General features: G+C 39.1%; 1 protein-coding gene and 1 long non-coding RNA gene across 3 annotated transcripts in view; one reads left to right on the forward strand and one right to left on the reverse strand.

The window, feature by feature from the left end:
• Nucleotides 1-17,132, forward strand: part of LOC148133411 (uncharacterized) — an 89,729-nt gene that overhangs the window by 60,046 nt on the left and 12,551 nt on the right. The window lies entirely within an intron of this gene.
• CDIN1 (CDAN1 interacting nuclease 1) overlaps nt 1,542-17,132 on the reverse strand; it is a 141,669-nt gene continuing 126,078 nt past the window's right edge. For both annotated transcript variants that reach the window (XM_087951755.1, XM_026664540.2), the window contains exon 11: nt 1,542-2,419. In XM_087951755.1, the coding sequence (XP_087807881.1) occupies nt 2,305-2,419 (115 nt within the window). In that variant the 3' untranslated portion in view covers nt 1,542-2,304. The remainder of the gene's footprint in view (nt 2,420-17,132) is intronic.

Consider the following 17,132-nt stretch of genomic DNA (forward strand, 5'->3'; position numbering starts at 1 on the left):
TTGCTTCCTCAATAAGTTACACACTGAAAATTTCTTCTGTCATTTTTAAGTACCAGTAAATCAAGCAGCCCATTGCATCATGTTGAATACAAATAACTTGCTGACCTACAGCTGTTTGAAATAAGGCCCTGATGAAAAGTTTGATCTTCCAAAGAAATGGCAAAAAATGCAGGGTTATCTCTGCCAAGTCGTCAAGATATCGTGGGGTAGTATTGCTGGGTGGGAAATAGGCTGTTTATTTTAATAAAAGACAGAGAAGGATTATTTCTTTTTTAAAGCAAAAATATTTATTTGAAAGAAATGGTGTCTGGAAAAACTCAGCAACTCGCAGCTTGGCAGAATGATCTAATGGATATATAAAGGCATGAAGTATTTAACAAAACATACATGGTTGCCATAATGCTCATAGACACCTCTGGCATTTACCAAGATCTCTGTTTTTCTTAGCAAGTGAGTTTTTGCAAATAGGATTTTTTAAAAAGAAAATTTTAGAATATAATCATAAGAAACATGCTAGGCAGTTGGACATGATCTAAAATGAAGTGGTAGCCTTTAATTCCTCCTTTTCCTTCTGAACATTCTGGATTCCATATTGGTGTGCACATGTTTGGATAAGTGCAGAAAATGTGTATGAAAAAGAAAGGACATAAGAAAAGTGATTCCAGATCAAACAGATATTTTGAAAAATGCTCCTTGAATGGCTTGGAGTGGGGGGGAGAGGGGAGAGGAAAGACAGAAGGAAAAAGGGAAAAGATAGAAAAAAGGAACTGAAGGAGCAAGCAAGAAAAAAATTGGGATTCAGAATCTCACTTCTTCCTAAATTCAAATTCAAATCGTTGAGCAAGTTGTAGTGTGGCCTCATTAGTTTATCTCCTATGAAATGGATGTCTTCTGTTACATATAAGTTAGATGCTATATTATGAATCAGTACTGTTCTCTAATATTTTATTTGAATTCTATATGTGTCACTAACAGAAAAGCTAAATCTAAAATGCGTACTGGAGATATGAATATATAACCTAGAATACATACCAATCTAGGCATTAAAATACATTTTACATAGAATTCTTGATAGGAATGAATGAATACTTCTGCTTCAAGTAATTATGTGCAGGACAGACATGACTTTAAGGAGCCTGGAATTGTAACAAACTCGTAAAGAATTTTAAGTGATAAAAACATATAGAGGTTTATTTTACTCTTTCAAATCATAAAAATAAGTGTCATCATAAGATGTTAAGGAAAAAAAATGGCCTGAAAAGTTATTGGATTGGAAACCTGTCCTTTAAAGCAGCTATAAAATGTAATCCCAGTCTGCTAATTCTGCTACATGACCCAACTAGTTAAAGTTGAGTATATGTCCTTTTTTGCAATAATTTTCTATGCTTATAAACATGACCTTTAATATGTAGATCAAAAATGTAAGGTTCAGAGCTCTGCTTTCTAGGCCATGTCCACAATATGTTGTCTAAAGAAATCCTTTGCCTTAATTTTGATTTTAAAAATATCTTCTTTGCAAGACAGATTATCAGGACAAGATCAAGGCTCAAACAATGACCCACTTTATTTTGCTTTAAAACATCAGGATTAAAATGTCCATTACATCTTCTACAATCCATAAACATGCCTATGTTTTAATTCAAGAAACAATATGCAAAGCTTTTTGTTTGAAGATAAAGCATTTCTACATTTTTATGTTTTCCCTTTCAAGGACACTAGATACTTATACAAGTGTCAATGGTCTTGCTAATACCCTAAAAGCCAAGAAATTCAGGCTTAGAATAATGCATCAATGGGTGACTTGCTTTTTTACCCTATTTTGGCCCAAAATGAGCCTGGGAAAATGGAGATTGACGTTAATTATCTTGGTATTAACAAGTTTTTAACATTTCCCAGAAAAAAATTTGGGACTGAAGACATTTTGTATTTTTAAGGTGACTCTGCTATTGGGAGGAAAACTGAAAACCACACCTTTTGACCTCTAGATTTCTTCTTTTGTTGAAAGTGCAAAGAGAAGCCATCCGGAAGGAAGAAAGATTACAGCTATCTATAAACTGTTTGACAGAGGCAGAAATGCTGATAATGTTTGGGCTGTGTCAGTATTTTTTGGCTGCTTGCATCAGCAGGGGGTTGAAGTAAAACAGAGACTCTTGACGTGTTTGTCTAAAGTGGTGGTAGGGCGATCCCAGCCAGTAAAGAGTTCAGCTGAAGTTCAGAACAGATGTTGCCAGTAGTTTATACTTCAGGAAAATAAAATTGCTTCCGGATTTGCCTTTTCCACCTTCATGGCTGAGCCATTCTGCCTCAAAGGACAGCAATGTCAGTAGGGAAACAGTCTTTGAGCAAGATACCCCGGTTGCGATGACAGTCTAGTTCCTCGATGAATCCATACCAATAGATCACTAATCCAGGACCAAATCTACATTGAAACAAAATATATATATATATAATGTAGAACCGCCATCATGTATATCATCTGCAAACGTTCAGAATCATAAATTTTTAAGGGAAACACAGAAAAATAATGAAATACTTTATAGATATGAGTATTAAACCCTCACTCTACATTTAGTGGAAGGACAATTTGTAATCTCTATTTTTTGCCTTTGCCTGACTAATAATATATTAATAAGAATCTTAATCATGTTACTTAATCACTAGTAACAGAAGGTTCACTTGTTTCACCTAACAGTTTAAGCTTAAAAAACAAAGGAGTTCCAAAAGGGATGGGAGAGATTGTTTGGTCTTTAACACACATATTGAAAATTAGCAGGAGGACCATCGAGGCAAATTATCACTTATTTTATGTAGCTTCTTATTGTGGACAAGCAATTTCTCGGATCACCATCAGGACACTGCAGGCCTAACCCCCATCCAGAAGTTGTGGGTTCTCCCACATGGAAGTTTTTAAGAAGAGATTAGGCAACCATTTGTCTGAAATGATATAGGGTTTCCTGCTTGAGCAGGGGTTGGACTAGAAGCCCTCCAAGGACCCTTCCAATTCTGCTATTTTGTTATTCCTCACATGCCCACGAGGAAGTTCAGACTCTCAAGAATAATGTGTAATGTGTACAGCTAGACGTTTTGCACATCAGTTTCACCTTTTTGCTATTGAGAGCATTTAATTAGAGGGGAGCCATACTTTTGGCATAGTGTTGTAAGAATTTTACAGCGAAATCATAAATTATGGATGCTCTGTAAAAGGATGTCTAAAAAGAGAGCAGCTTTCTGTAATCTAATGTCATGGCAGAGTGTACGACTTGAAGCCAAAAAGTGCTTTTTTTTTTTTTTTCATTTTGTGATTTATTGTACAGCTTAGGTAAACTGCCAAAAACAGCAACAGTATAGGAGGAGCTGTAAGAGATCATATATACAAGTTCAATGCTATGTCATGTAATAAGTCTGCACACAATGCTACAGTCAGCCAATAAGGTAGCCAGCTTTTGTTAAAATATTTTAACTATAATGGAAATGTCTCAAGAGAGCAAAAGTGATTAGTTGATAATGTAACTATGAAAACTGTGGGCAACATCAGACACTGTTATTTCAACTGGAAGGAACTTGCCCCAAGCGCAGAAGGACAAATGAACAAGTATTTCAAAAAGGGTAAAACCTAGTTGGCTTCTTTTATTGTTTAGATAGGACCTTCTGCTACCCCAGTGTTTAATTTTGCCATTTGAGGATTCACCGGTATTACTTTCTAATATTTTCAGCAGCAGTTGCCTATGCTCGGTGCTGACATCACATCTTTCATTTAAAAAAAAACTCACATGTTTTAGAAAGACAGATGCTAAACAAAGACTATACTTGTAGATTTAGCTGTACTAAATAGTTATTTCTAAATGTTCACTGGCAGTAAAGCCAGATCACAGTGGTCTTCAATTAATATATGTCAAAGAGTGGTTTCTCCTTTATTCTTTGAGAGTTTCCACTGGATTGTAGTCTATTGCTGCATAACAAAATAGGGACGTCCATAAAGATGTTGGCTATATTTTGTATTCTGTAAAAACAGCTGAATATGGCCTTGTATGAAAAAAAAAACCTGCACAATTATCAGCTTGCTGCATTAAGATTGCTACCGTATTTCAAGTTTAGGAAAAATGGATGTTCTAAAAAGACGCTGTACATGAAATGTGCAGTGTGTGGGTGCAAATTTTTGGCTTTACTTATAGCAATAAGTGAATGGGTTATTAAATTAGTTATGGTTCTTTTGCTTTCTTCAACAATACTAACTGGGCCCAGAATTAAGAAATAAACCACAAGCTTGCCTTCTAATTCATTCTTACTACATTAAATTCAAATCTCTTTTGCCCAACATTTGGACATATTATGTGAAGGCCCAGCTCTCTGGAGATACTTATAATGCTGGGAAAGGTGGAAGGTAAGAGAAGAAGAAGACAACTAGCAGCATGGTGGATTGACTTTGGTGCAGCAACAATGCGTGTGCTGTTGGAAGAGGACCAGGTTGGAAGCAGATCATAAGAAAATCTATGTGGTTATTGATAGACATAATAAATCAATCAATTACTGAGCAGATATCTGCTATACGAAATATACCTCATCCCCCCACTGATATAGTAAATCAGTGTTTTCTATATAACAATGAAACTTGTTCTGCCAGTACATCGGTGACTATTACGTAAAGTCAAAGTCTCTGCCACATGCGTGATTTTAATCTCATCAAAATATTTCTCACGAGAGATTTGCAATGAAAGGAAACACAGAATGAAACAAAGAAATAGTCAGAGAGACAAAAAAACACGGAAAGGGGGGGGGGGGGGAGAAAGAGAACAAGAACTGCCCTAAACCAATCTAATCCTTGCATATTGTCTTTTAGCATCTTAAATCTGTGGTTTTCAAGTTATATGCTTATTAACCATTCTCTCTAATTTGGAGGCAGATTGATTGGAAAAGCCGATCATTCATCTGAGGAAACACTATGATAGATCTTCCTAAAAGACTGTCTGCTTCTGTCCTTGCTCCATCCTGAAATCACTGGGATTGGATTCCCAATCCTGGACATTTTGACATAATTTTTTTTATTCCAAATGGAAGAGATATTTGGAAAATCCACTTATGTCATGATTGTCTGCCTACAGAAAGATGGGAATATCAGAGTATCTCAGTGGCAATTGTGTTGGCATAACATACTTGAAGGGATCACTGGGACATACAAACACCTAAACCTGATTATCTTGGTTTTATTTGGGGAGCAAGCGTCTTACCCCAGTCAGCGAAGTTGTGGGTTGATATGTGATGGGGAAGGTGTTCCTGGAGTGGAGGATATGTTCATCAGGCAAACAAAAATAATGGCAAATGTTAAATTGCTAAGAAAATCAGAACTTGCAATATTGAAACTTAACTTTTCTAGCTTTTTTTCTCTCTTTGCCTTCAATGCTAATTACTGCATGACTGACCAGTGAGGAAGGGACTGATAATGTGATGTAGACTGAACAATACAATCCTGGTGTAAAGGCTCATGCAATACCAGATATTTCCAAGTGTTAATAAATGGGCAACTGCGTTCCAAATGGTTAGATTTTTTTGGACCCAGCTAACCAGTCTGTGAACTATTAAAAAGGAAACTTGATTGGACGAATTGGTGACTAGGATAGTACAATGTCCAACAGTTTGTGGTACTGTTATATTATGGAGAGCAGTAAACTTTTGGTAGCCAGATATTTAAAGTTCTTTGGCAAAGCATGACCCAAATTCATGGGAAAATGATAAAAGTGACTACAGCTACAAAACTTACACATGCAAGGTCAAGGTTTTCTGCCTCCCCTTTTGGAGGTGAGGAGTACAAGATGTTTTAATTCTCTTCTTTGAAAAAAACCTGAAATTTAGGACTTACACTCAAGTTTTTACTTATTTCCTAATCAAAAGGGTAGTATGCTGTGTTGCAAATTTTTAGCAATTGTTGGAAGCTCTGAGAGTGTATGAAACCTTGAGATTTCAAACTACCTTTTCCTGCTCCATTATACTGTAAGAGAAATCAAAGACTTGGTGATTTTGAGGTGTATGATCTATTCTCCCAGTGAAACAGATTATGTCAAGGCTGTGTAAAAGCAGAGCTATGCAATACCTCAAAGGAGTGCTTTGCTTTGAGCATCATGAAACACTAATGTACTTATTAATTTTAAAGGCCTCAGTGCAAGCAAACTGTGCCAAAATATCCATTTTGAGAACTTCTTCCCTACATTCACAAAAGAACTTCTGCTAGCATTTCTAGTGTGAAGTGGAACAGCCAAATCAGAGCATCTTGCTTTCAGTCATTGCCCTGAATTTAATCAGTCCATTGATGGACAATTGTGGTCAATTTTGAAACTATTTTTTTAAAAACTTGACATGCTTACAATAGGAAGAGCCCAAGATCCAAGTCTTTCCTCATAACCACAACTATAGTTTCTTAATAGGTCTGAAACTGGTTATTAAGTCAATTGTAGTTCTGTCTTTGAGTCAGTGACAATACTAAGTACTGCACAAATTGTTTCTCTTCATAAGATAGAAAATAGAACAGAACAGAATAGAATTCTTTACTGACCTAGTGTGATTGGACACACAATGATTTGGACACACAAGGATAGATAGATAGATAGATAGATAGATAGATAGATAGATAGATAGATAGATAGATAGATAGATAGATACATGCCTTTGAGAGTACATGTGCATACACATACACACATACTTCTGCAAATTAAAGTTAGTACATGTGCCACATGAATACAACCCCTATTCTAATTCATTGTTCAAAAAGACTTAAGTGAAGTACTTAAAACCAAAATTAACTTGTTGGCACATTTAGCATTTGGCACTGAATATCAGGAACTCCTGCTGCTAAGCATTAATTTCTCTCTCATTAGCTCACAGAGTCGGAAAATCACAAACAATGCCAGTAGTTAATTATTACTGCTTTAATTTGAGAAGTCATTTAACCTTTTTTCCCCTTTTGTGTCAATGGGAAGCATTAAAGAGGTCAAAGATAGAAGCAAGAACCTCCCTTCTAAATTTGAGTCTCAGCCCTATTTTTCATAGATACATAGAAGAATCCAACTCAGGCTCCAAATTACAGAGTAAGTGCTGAAAACTTATTTATAGATTTAATGCTTCTGTTTCACAATTTGGTGACTAACCTTTCTTTTGTCAGCACTTTTTTTTAAAGTTAGTCATGGATAAGGAGGCAAGAACCAAAAATGCACAAAATGTTGCTTAGTTTTTTTAAATTAAATAAATAATTCTGGAGTGAACATTAAAGTCAGAATCAATACAAACTGGAACGCAATAACACTTTCCTGTTCATGGGTAAGGAAAAAAGGTTCCCCTTGCACATATGTTCTAGTCATTTCTGGCACTGTTACAAAGCCAAAGAGCCAGTGCTGTCTGAAGACGTCTCCATGGTCATATGGCTGACATGACTAAATGCCGAAGGCACATGGAATGCTGTTACCTTCCCACCAAAGTGGTGCTACCGTGTTTCTCCAACAATACGGCCTCCCCCAATAGGAAGTCCTAGCATGTTTTATAGGCATGAAATGAAATTAAGCCCCTCCCACCAAATTAAGGCCTATATGCGAAATGGGGGGGAATGGCAGGGGGGGGCTTGCTGTTAGGAAGTACTTTTGTTGCACACCCGGATATAGTGCTGCCTGCCATGACCTCGGCGTTGGTGGGTCATTTCGTATCGGGAGACCTTCCGCCACCGTTGCTTTCCCTTCTCCCCATGCTGCCGCAGCGTTTAGAGCAACGCCGCTGCGTTTGGCGCAGCCACGCGGCATTTGGCGCAGCCACGCGCGGCCAGCCAGGGCTCCTCCTTGCAACCGGAGCCCTGGCGGAGACACTTGGCTTCAGGTGCTCCTGTCGCCGCCTTCTCGGGCATTGTTTGAAGGCAAAGCCCATTCTTTTAAAAAGGACGCCCTACTACTGGTACAACAAAGCCTCCCCTGCCCAAGAGGGCAGCCCAACCCCATGTGGGGAGGCGAATCTCCCGTGGCCACAGCGAAGGATCGGCTCACCCTGGGAGAAGCGCCCAGCCACCATCCCTGCCTGGTGCCGGGCAGAGCATGAAGAGCTTCACCTGGGGCACCCAGCGCAGCTGACAGGCCCTCCTGCCTGGGGGTGGAGCTCTGGCCAAGGCAGCGAGCACCTCCCTGCTGGGCCTTCTGCTCATCCTGCCAAGGCCGTGCCGGAGCCGGGCAGTCTGGGCAGAGCTGGGAAAGCGAGCTGCGGGTGCGTGCCAGCCTGCCAAGCAAAAGAGCCGGGCCGCTCCGAGCTTGGCTTCCCAAGTCCCTCTAGCCCGACCCCGAAGGGGCCACCGGGAGAGGCTGTCTGAGGCAGTGATAGCACCCACCCGTCCACGGACAGGGAGGCGAGATGACGGCAGTGCTGCTTCCCTGGCTGGCGGGTCCGGCGGAGAGAACCTGAAGCCGCCCGTCCTTTCCACCCCTCGCCCAGCCTGTCCCTATCCCCATGCATCTCCAAATGCGCCGGCAGCTCCAAACGCTGCAGCGGCATGGGCATCAGGCAGAGGCGCTCACTTGGTGGGGCTCAGCTCGGAGGATGCGGCGCGGGCCGTCGCCTTGCCTCCCTGTCCACGGATGGGTGGGCGCTACCACTGCCTTGGGTGGCCTATCCCGGTGGCACCTTCAGGGTCGGGCTGGAGGGACTTGGGAAGGAAGCCAAGCTCAGTCGGCCCGGCTCTTTTGCTTGGCAAGCGGACACGCACCTGCAGCTCGCTTTCCTGGCTCTGCCCGGCCCGCCTGGCTCTGGCGCAGCACTGGTGGGATGAGCGGAGGGTCCGGCAGGAGGCGCTCGCTGCCTTGGCCAGAGCTCCGCCGCTGGGTAGGAGGGCTTGCCTGTCAGGTGCACTGGGCGCCCCAGGCAAAGCTCTTCACGCTCTGCCCGGCACCAGGCAGGGATGGTGGCTGGGCGCTTCTCCTGTGGTGGATCAATTCTGCATTGCGGCCCCGGGAGATTTGCCTCCCCACATGAGGTTTGGCTGCCCTCTTGGGGAGGGCAGCCGGTAGTAGGCTGTTGTTTTTAAAAGAATGGGCTTTGCCTTTGAATGATGCCGGGGAAGGCAGCGTCTGAAGCCGAGTATCTCCGCCGGGCTCCAGTTGCAGGGAGGAGCCCTGGCCGGGCCCACATGGCTGTGCCAAATGCCATGTGGCTGCGCCAAATGCCGCACCGTTGCTCCAAATGCCGTGGCAGCACAGGGAGAAGGGAAAGCAACGGTGGCGGAAGGTCTCCCGATACGAAGTGCCCAACCAATGCCGAGGTCAACATCCAAGCTGTCGCCGACCTCCTGCCTGATGATGCAAGGAGGGGGGGAAATTAAGTCACCCCCAAAAAGATGGCCTAGCCATTTTTGGGGGGGCTCAAAAAAAATAAGACCCGGCCTTATTATATGAGAAACACAGTATTTTTCTACTTGCATTTTTACATGCTTTCAAAGTGCTAGGATGACAGAAGCTGGGACAAGTAACAGGAGCTCACTCCATTATGCGATGCTAGGGATTCAAACCACAAACTGCCAACCTTTCTGATTGACAAGCTCAGTGTCTTAGTCATGAGCCACCGCCTCCCTTCTCCTGTTCATATTCATCAACAATTGAGTAGTATATTGCCTCTAATACCTAGTGATTTCATGTACAGCTCTCACAACAAGTAACTACAATTCTATTCTTTACTAGAATAAAAACTATAATACTAGAAACCCATTGGCAAACCATCAGCAACCTACTGGCACCCTCAAATTACATGTAATGAAATTACTGAATTTCAGCAGTGCAATTTTGGGTTTGAATGGGTGAGAATGGAAGCAATTTACTGTAAAAAGAAAAAAAGGACAGGTATTCCCAAACTTTAAGTTTTACAAGTGAAACAGTTATTAACTGAGTTCTGCCCCGTTTTGCAACCTTTCCTGCCACAGTTGTTAAGTGAATCACCACAGTTGTTAAGATAGTAGCAAAGTTGTTAATTGAATCTGGCTTGTCCATTGATTTTGCTTGTCAGAAGGTTGCAAAATGTGATCACATGATCCCAGGACACTGCAACCGTCATATATATGAACCAGTTACCAAGCATCCAAATTTTGATCATGCGACCATGAGGATGCTGCAATAGTAGTGAGTGTGAAAAACGGTCATGTCACTTTTTCCAAAGTGGTTTTCACTTTGAATGGTCACTAAACGAATGGTTCTAAATTGAGAACTACAGGTAAAACATTTTTCAGAGAAGAATTGGTGTAGTTGGCTGTACTCCTCTGCATTTTTTCCTGGCTCTCTAAATACAGTATGTAAATTACAAGGTTCTTCATTCCACTATTTATTATTCCTCACCTATATGCTTGATAATTCTCAAAAACATTACAGTAGATACTAATGCTATAGAGTTGAAGTAGGTAAGAAGCAATCTAAAGTTCAAGTCCTCATAAAATGTGCTAGATGACATAAGGAGTGGGCTACCATATACATTATCTTTAGTACAGGAAAGAGTGAATATATATGTAACTAAAATTAATCATCAGACATTTTACTATCCTAAGCTTTCTAATTCTTGATAAGGAGTTTTGGTAGGCCAGATAGTTCCTTATTGGCTTGAAAACAACCATTCACTCAAACACCCTGACAACATTAGTGATATTGACCTTTCACTGAAAAAATGTTTGATGCATTGAGAATGTTTTCATTCAATGGAAAATATGAACAACATCTTTATAGGAATATTTAAAAAGAAAGTACTGCACTCAAACTTAAAAACTTAGTGTAAATCATTTCCCACGTTCAAGTCTTTCTTTGACTAAAAAAATAATAGAGTTTAAATAAGTTCTCCCATATGGCTTAAATTTTGATCTTCTGTATAATTATTTTGGATAATACAGCACTAAGAGTAATACAAATGCATATACATTTTCTACCAACATGACAGTATAAACTATGGATAAGCATGGATCTTTCAGATACATTTTGTGACATACTTTACATTTAAAAGATAATTTTCAAACTCTGAACATGATCGAAAATAAATTGAAAATAGTTTTTTATAACTGGCCTGTAGTCTTTTAACCGGTTTTGAAATCAGTCATATAGTTAACCCTAATACTTAAATAGATATTAATTTCCAGACATCATTCAAATTTAAACTTTTTAACAAGAGGCATAATAAGCCAGCAAGATAGGGAGAAGTTATTGAAACTGTACTATAAATAGAGGAACGTCATGGATTAATATATGCTTTTGTTATAAATAAAAATGCTTTTGAAAAACTTTATTATGTTAAAGCTTATTATTCAGAAAGGCAAGATATTCATTGGGGACCAGATCCATAACTGACATGCCAAGACTTGGCTCTGTGATATATGCAAATATGCTTTGTACATTTGAATGTTTATTGAACCTTTTACATCAATGTTTTTCACACTTGTAATTTTAAGATGTGTGGATATCAGATCCCAAATTTTCTAACCAACATGGATTGAAATCCACACATCATTAAGTTGCCAAGTTTCAAAAACATTATGTTATATACATATATGAAATACTGGACAACATTTTTCTCCAAAAGTTTTCCTTCCTGAAAAATATTTGGTTATTATGATTAGACCGCTTTCTGAAATATAATTTCAGAATGATTCTATCACACAGGAATCTCAAGAAATAATAAATTATCTTTCAATGACTATAAGGTATTTAATTGCATAATGTTTCTGACATATTGCATACGTTCAACATTGTTAAAAGTGTTTTGCTGCTGATTTTTGCTTGCACTCAAGTGTCCGATGCATCTTACTGCAATATCCAACAATAATCAGCCAACACTTGCCCTGATACCATTTTTTTCATTGAGGCAATGTCTTGGTGAAACCCTTCACCATGTTCGTCACTGACTCCCCCCATATTTTCAGAAAAGAAGTCCAAGAATGAATGTAGAAAATGAATCTTCAGTGACATATGCTTTTCATAGTCTTAAGAGAAGTTTGTAAGCCAGCTAAATGCAGTTTAGTGCTCCTAGTCTATCTATGTCAATCTTCTATCAGAATTCCTGTTTCCTTGCTTGCCTGATAATACTATTGTCTTTTCTATAATCTGCTTGGAAAATTAACCAATTGTCCCCCAGTGATGCTGGGAAAGGTAATAATTTATATCTACTAGTCCAATACACACTGTAATGTAGTAAACATATTTGATGACTTCTAAGAGTTGCACTGAAGTCTTGGGAAGGCATATGAGGCTCTGTCTGGCTATTCTTGCCCGAATCAAAGGAATTCCAGACAGTGTTCCTGACGGGCACTAATATCATGGTTGCCAGTGTGCAGGTTCAAATTCATTTGCATCTAAATTTCAGATCCATACCCCTACTTGCTCCTTGTGTATATTAGGTTAAATCATAATCTTGCATTACTGTCCCATAGATCTTTGATATAAAGAAAAATAATTTGTCGAGGGACTTTAATAAAAACACAATAATCACCAACGTAGATCCTAGAAACTTAGGACGTGGATCGTGCATCTTATATAATTAGATATTAGCTATATTTTAGATTCTTTGCTTAATAATTGTTTGTCTGGTATCCATATAGATCAGAGGTCGCCAACTGGTGGGCCGTGGCCCACTGGTGGGCCATGAGAAAATTTTGGTGGGCCGCAGAGAAATCTCACCCCAGAGCACCCCCCCAAAGCAATTAATCCAGGCTGTGCAGAAATACAAGACTGCTCAGGCCACATGGCCCGCGGGAACCCTCCCCACCCACTCACTCCTTACTCGGTAAACTTGCCTGCTAAATTGCTATTTTTCCTTTTTCCGACCATCATCTGTTCTGCTGTGCCGGGAGATTTAGACTAGCTAGGAAGCAGGAAATGGTTGGATTTCTTGCTTTCTAGCTAAGCACAGCCGAACCTCCCTTAGGACTGAAGGTTTGCTTGCAAACAATTTCAGTGCAGACTCATGGCAAGCAAATTTGAGAGACTGAGCTAGCCGATGGCAGATAGATAGATCACTGAATGATTCTGTGAGCAACTCAATCTGCCTGCTTTGGGGTAAAAGTTGCTCTTTTTTAATAAAAAATTCAATATTTATATAAATATTTATTTATATAAATATTTATAATATTTACATACAATCCATGCCCAGCCAGTCACCAAGCCATACCCACAAATAAGGCCACTCCCACAGAACCAGTTGGTGGTCCCTGGGATCTAAAATTATGAGTTTGGTGGTCTCTGAGGCCCAAAAGGTTGGCGACCCCGATATAGATGACAGAGTTAAGTCTACCTTTGACATGTTGAAAATATATAAAAAGCTTCCAAATTTACTGCTTCCTCCCCCCAAAAAGCCTATTTTAGGTTTTTTTTTTTTTCTTCATTTAAGTCTCTGTCTAGTAAACTATTTTTAAAGATTGCACCAAAGTTTCTTATTGTCTACCCTCTTCATGTTCTAAGCTATGATACTTCATTAGGAACAATTAGAAACTAAAAGCATATAATGGAGAAAGAATTTCAGGAAATGGCAGGCTGCAAATTTCCAGGGTGACAAAAAGCATGAGAAGAGCAATTGAGTAAGGTTAAACTGAGATTTAGACAGTCAAATACTGGTCAACTCATTTTGCCTTTAGGTGATTAATTGTTTATTTTTGGAGCTTGAACTAACAGGCCATCCTGGGGCCAATGCAAACTGATATTTATCTAAATAACCACTGAGTGCCTCATGTTACGATATCTTTCCTGCTCCTTTTATGAGAAGTTGATCTGGCTACAGCAAGGGTGGTAGATGTGCCAAAAAGTACATCATCCTCACCACATGTGTCATGCTGCGTGTGTGACAATTTAGAGGTGATTATAAGGCAGAATGTCCAGGCTTTAACTAATGAATTCTTTCTCAGGAACCAATTCCAAAATGGTGATTTCTACAAAGTCTCTCCCCTCCTCCCAGGTCAATTCACCTTTAGCCAGAAGAAAGATCTCCCCCTACTGGTGCCACTGACCTTAAAAAAATATAGGACTTAATGAGTGCAGTAATATCTTTTCCACTGTCCTCTGCCTGCTACACATTTTAAGCATATGAATTTAAATTATACTTGTACACTGTTGTCAGCTGATATCTACATTCTCATCTAAAGGAAAATTAGCTGAAAAAAATGTTTTGTGTGACTTTCCAAACAAATACATCATACGACAGTAAAGCACTTCGGATGCCAGGGAAACTGTGTTTGGCTGCATAAATTGGGAGAACTACTAGAATCCAACAGAAAGTTAAAAATCTCTGGATCTCTTGGCTGCCCAAATATGGTAGCTTCATCAGAAAAAGACAACACAAAGTTTAGGATTGGGATTTACTTATGTCCAATCAAGAGTAGACTACACTTCTCTGATAGCCAAATGATGCAAGAGAAAGGCCATCATCAGAAACAATAATTTTTGAATTTTACAAATTTTGTACGCCAACTCTCAAGCTATAATATATCAACTTTGATATATTTTTTAAATGAGTTCATAATACACATAGCAAGAAACATTTGAATGCACTCTCACACACACTCCCCATATAAGCACAGCTATATTCATTGATAAGTACTCAGCCCTAATTGGATTGTTGCTAAATGAAGTGGTCATTAAGCAAGGTATAATGTGACTGCCTGTTGTGGTTAGTCAGCAGCAGGTGCCAATGGCTGAGGAGAGTGAGGACTCAGATGAGGGGCCAGGACCATTAGGGAGTGGACTGCTGCCTTCAGAGATTGTGGGGGTTGGCAGCTGTGATGAGGAGGTTCCCGAGAAGCCTGTGCCAAGTGCGCGTGCACAAAGGATTGCTCGGAGGAAAGAACAGTTACAACAGCACGGTCGCCTCGGGAGTAAGGCTGCAAGGTAATGGCCCCTCCTTCAAGAAGATAAAAGCCATCTGTGAAACGAACCTTCTTTGCAGAAGGCAAAGAAGTTTTGAACTCAGCCTCGTGAACATTACAGTTGATATTTGAAGACTCTTGTAAACTATTTCTTATCTATTGCTTTTTTGTCAGACTTGAAAAAACTTGGCAAGGCCCTTTCTTGTCGGAGCTAATTAGTTGGAAGCAGTCTTGTATATGTGAGGAAACAGGATTCTTAGCTGAAACTTAAAAAGATTATACTGCTGCCTTTGTCTTGTGTTTGCTCTCTTGGAACCAGGTTTGGGTCAGAATACTGCCTCTCTTAGTAAAGGCAATCTAGCAATACTGATTTTAGTCATCAATGAAATCATCCACTGTCATTAAACAAGACATCATATGACTGCAACTCACCTTTGTCATTGACTTTGTCAGAAACCAGATTGGAAGGTAGAAAATGGCAATTTATTTTATTTATTTATTTATTTATTTGATTTGCCAATTGTTTACAAGATAATAAGTATAAGTGTATACATAGTTGTGAATACATGAAATGGGTACATATAAGAAAAATAAAAGAAGAATAAGAAGAATAAGAGGGGTGAGGTCAATAGTAGATACAGGTTAAAGTTTTTGGGGTTTGGGGAAGAAACTACAGAGTCGGGTAGAGTATTCCAGACATTGACCACTCTATTGCTGAAGTCATATTTCCTGCAATCAAGTTTGGTGCGGTTAACATTGAGTTTGTATCTATTGTGTGCTCTTGTGTTGTTATGGTTGAAGCTGAAGTATTCATTGACAGGTAGGACATTGCAATGTATGATTTTATATACCATGCTTAAATCAGACCGAAGACGGCGTAATTCAAGGTTTTCTAGTTCTAGAATTTCAAGTCTGGTGGCATAAGGTATTCTACAATGAGTAGAAGAGTGGAGAACTCTTCTTGTGAAATATTTCTGGACTTTCTCAATTGTGCTAATATCAGATACATAATGTGGATTCCAGACTGATGAACTGTATTCGAGTATTGGTCTAGCAAATGTTTTGTATGCTCTGGTTAGTAGTGTGATATTACCAGAGAAAAAGCTACGTAGGATTAGGTTAACAACTCTTAATGCCTTTTTGGCTATGTAGTTGCAGTGGGCTCTAGCACTTAGATCATTAGAGGTGAGTATTCCAAGGTCCTTTACAGAGCTTGGGTCATCAACAAGATCTTGACTATTCAGCTTGTATTTTATTTTCTGATTTTTTTTGCCAATATGTAAGACAGAGCATTTATTTGTTGAGATTTGAAGTTGCCATTTGTTTGACCATTCAGATACATAGTCAAGATCTTTTTGTAGGGTAGCAATCATGTGACCATGGTATGCTGTGACTATTGTAAATGTGTAACAGTTGCCAATCACCCAAAATGTGATCACATGATTGCAGGGATGTGATGGTTGTGTGAGGACCAGTTGTAAGTTACTTTTTTCAGTGCTACTAAAACTTTAAAAAGTTGGCAAAGAAAGCAGGAAGCGGGAGGGGGGAAAAGAGAGAGAGAAAGGGGAGGAGAGATTCTGGAAAGCAAAGCATGGCTTGGAAATAAAGTCCTGACACAAACGAATTCTCTGTGAAAGTGGGCAAGTTATATGTATTTTATAGCTAAATATTCAGTTATAAATCTGTCAGTTGTAGGTAGTAGGATTAACCATTATTTTAACCAAGTTCAAAAAGAAAAGGAAAAAAAACACAGTTTTGCTCATGCTACTTTATTTCACTATGGCAACATGAGAAAAATGAAAAATTCAAGAGATGAAAAGAGCTATAATTCCAACTGAAGGACTAAAAGTCAGAATTAAGATTGATTTATTATTCCAGGTAATTCATACACTATACAACTATTAGGCCTTTTGTTTCTTTAAAGTACTTATTTGTTTTTTACTTACCTCACAAATTTTGCTTGTTCAAATTTATCAAAATCTTGTTATGCTGAGGTTTCACATCTAAATATTGAAAATTATTTAGCAGAATAGGCAATCCTAGTGTAAAATAGATTGTTGGATATACTGCATTTGTTTCATGTGATTTTATTATGAAAAATAAAAGTGTAAATCCTGAGATGAATTGAACTATTCTGTATAGGCTATATCTACAACAGTGAATCCTAAGTTCAAAAACAATTACAGTTAGTAAAACAAAAGATCAATAAAGACATATTCAGAACAACTCTAGATGCTCCTGATCAAAGTAAATCTATTGTGTTCAGCGAGAAAGATGGACTGAATGAAACAGACCA

This window comes from Notechis scutatus, chromosome 1 (genome assembly GCF_049901735.1).
Source record: "Notechis scutatus isolate UNSWTSFEM ecotype Mainland chromosome 1, rNotScu1.2, whole genome shotgun sequence".
Classification (NCBI taxonomy): Eukaryota; Metazoa; Chordata; class Lepidosauria; order Squamata; family Elapidae; genus Notechis; species Notechis scutatus.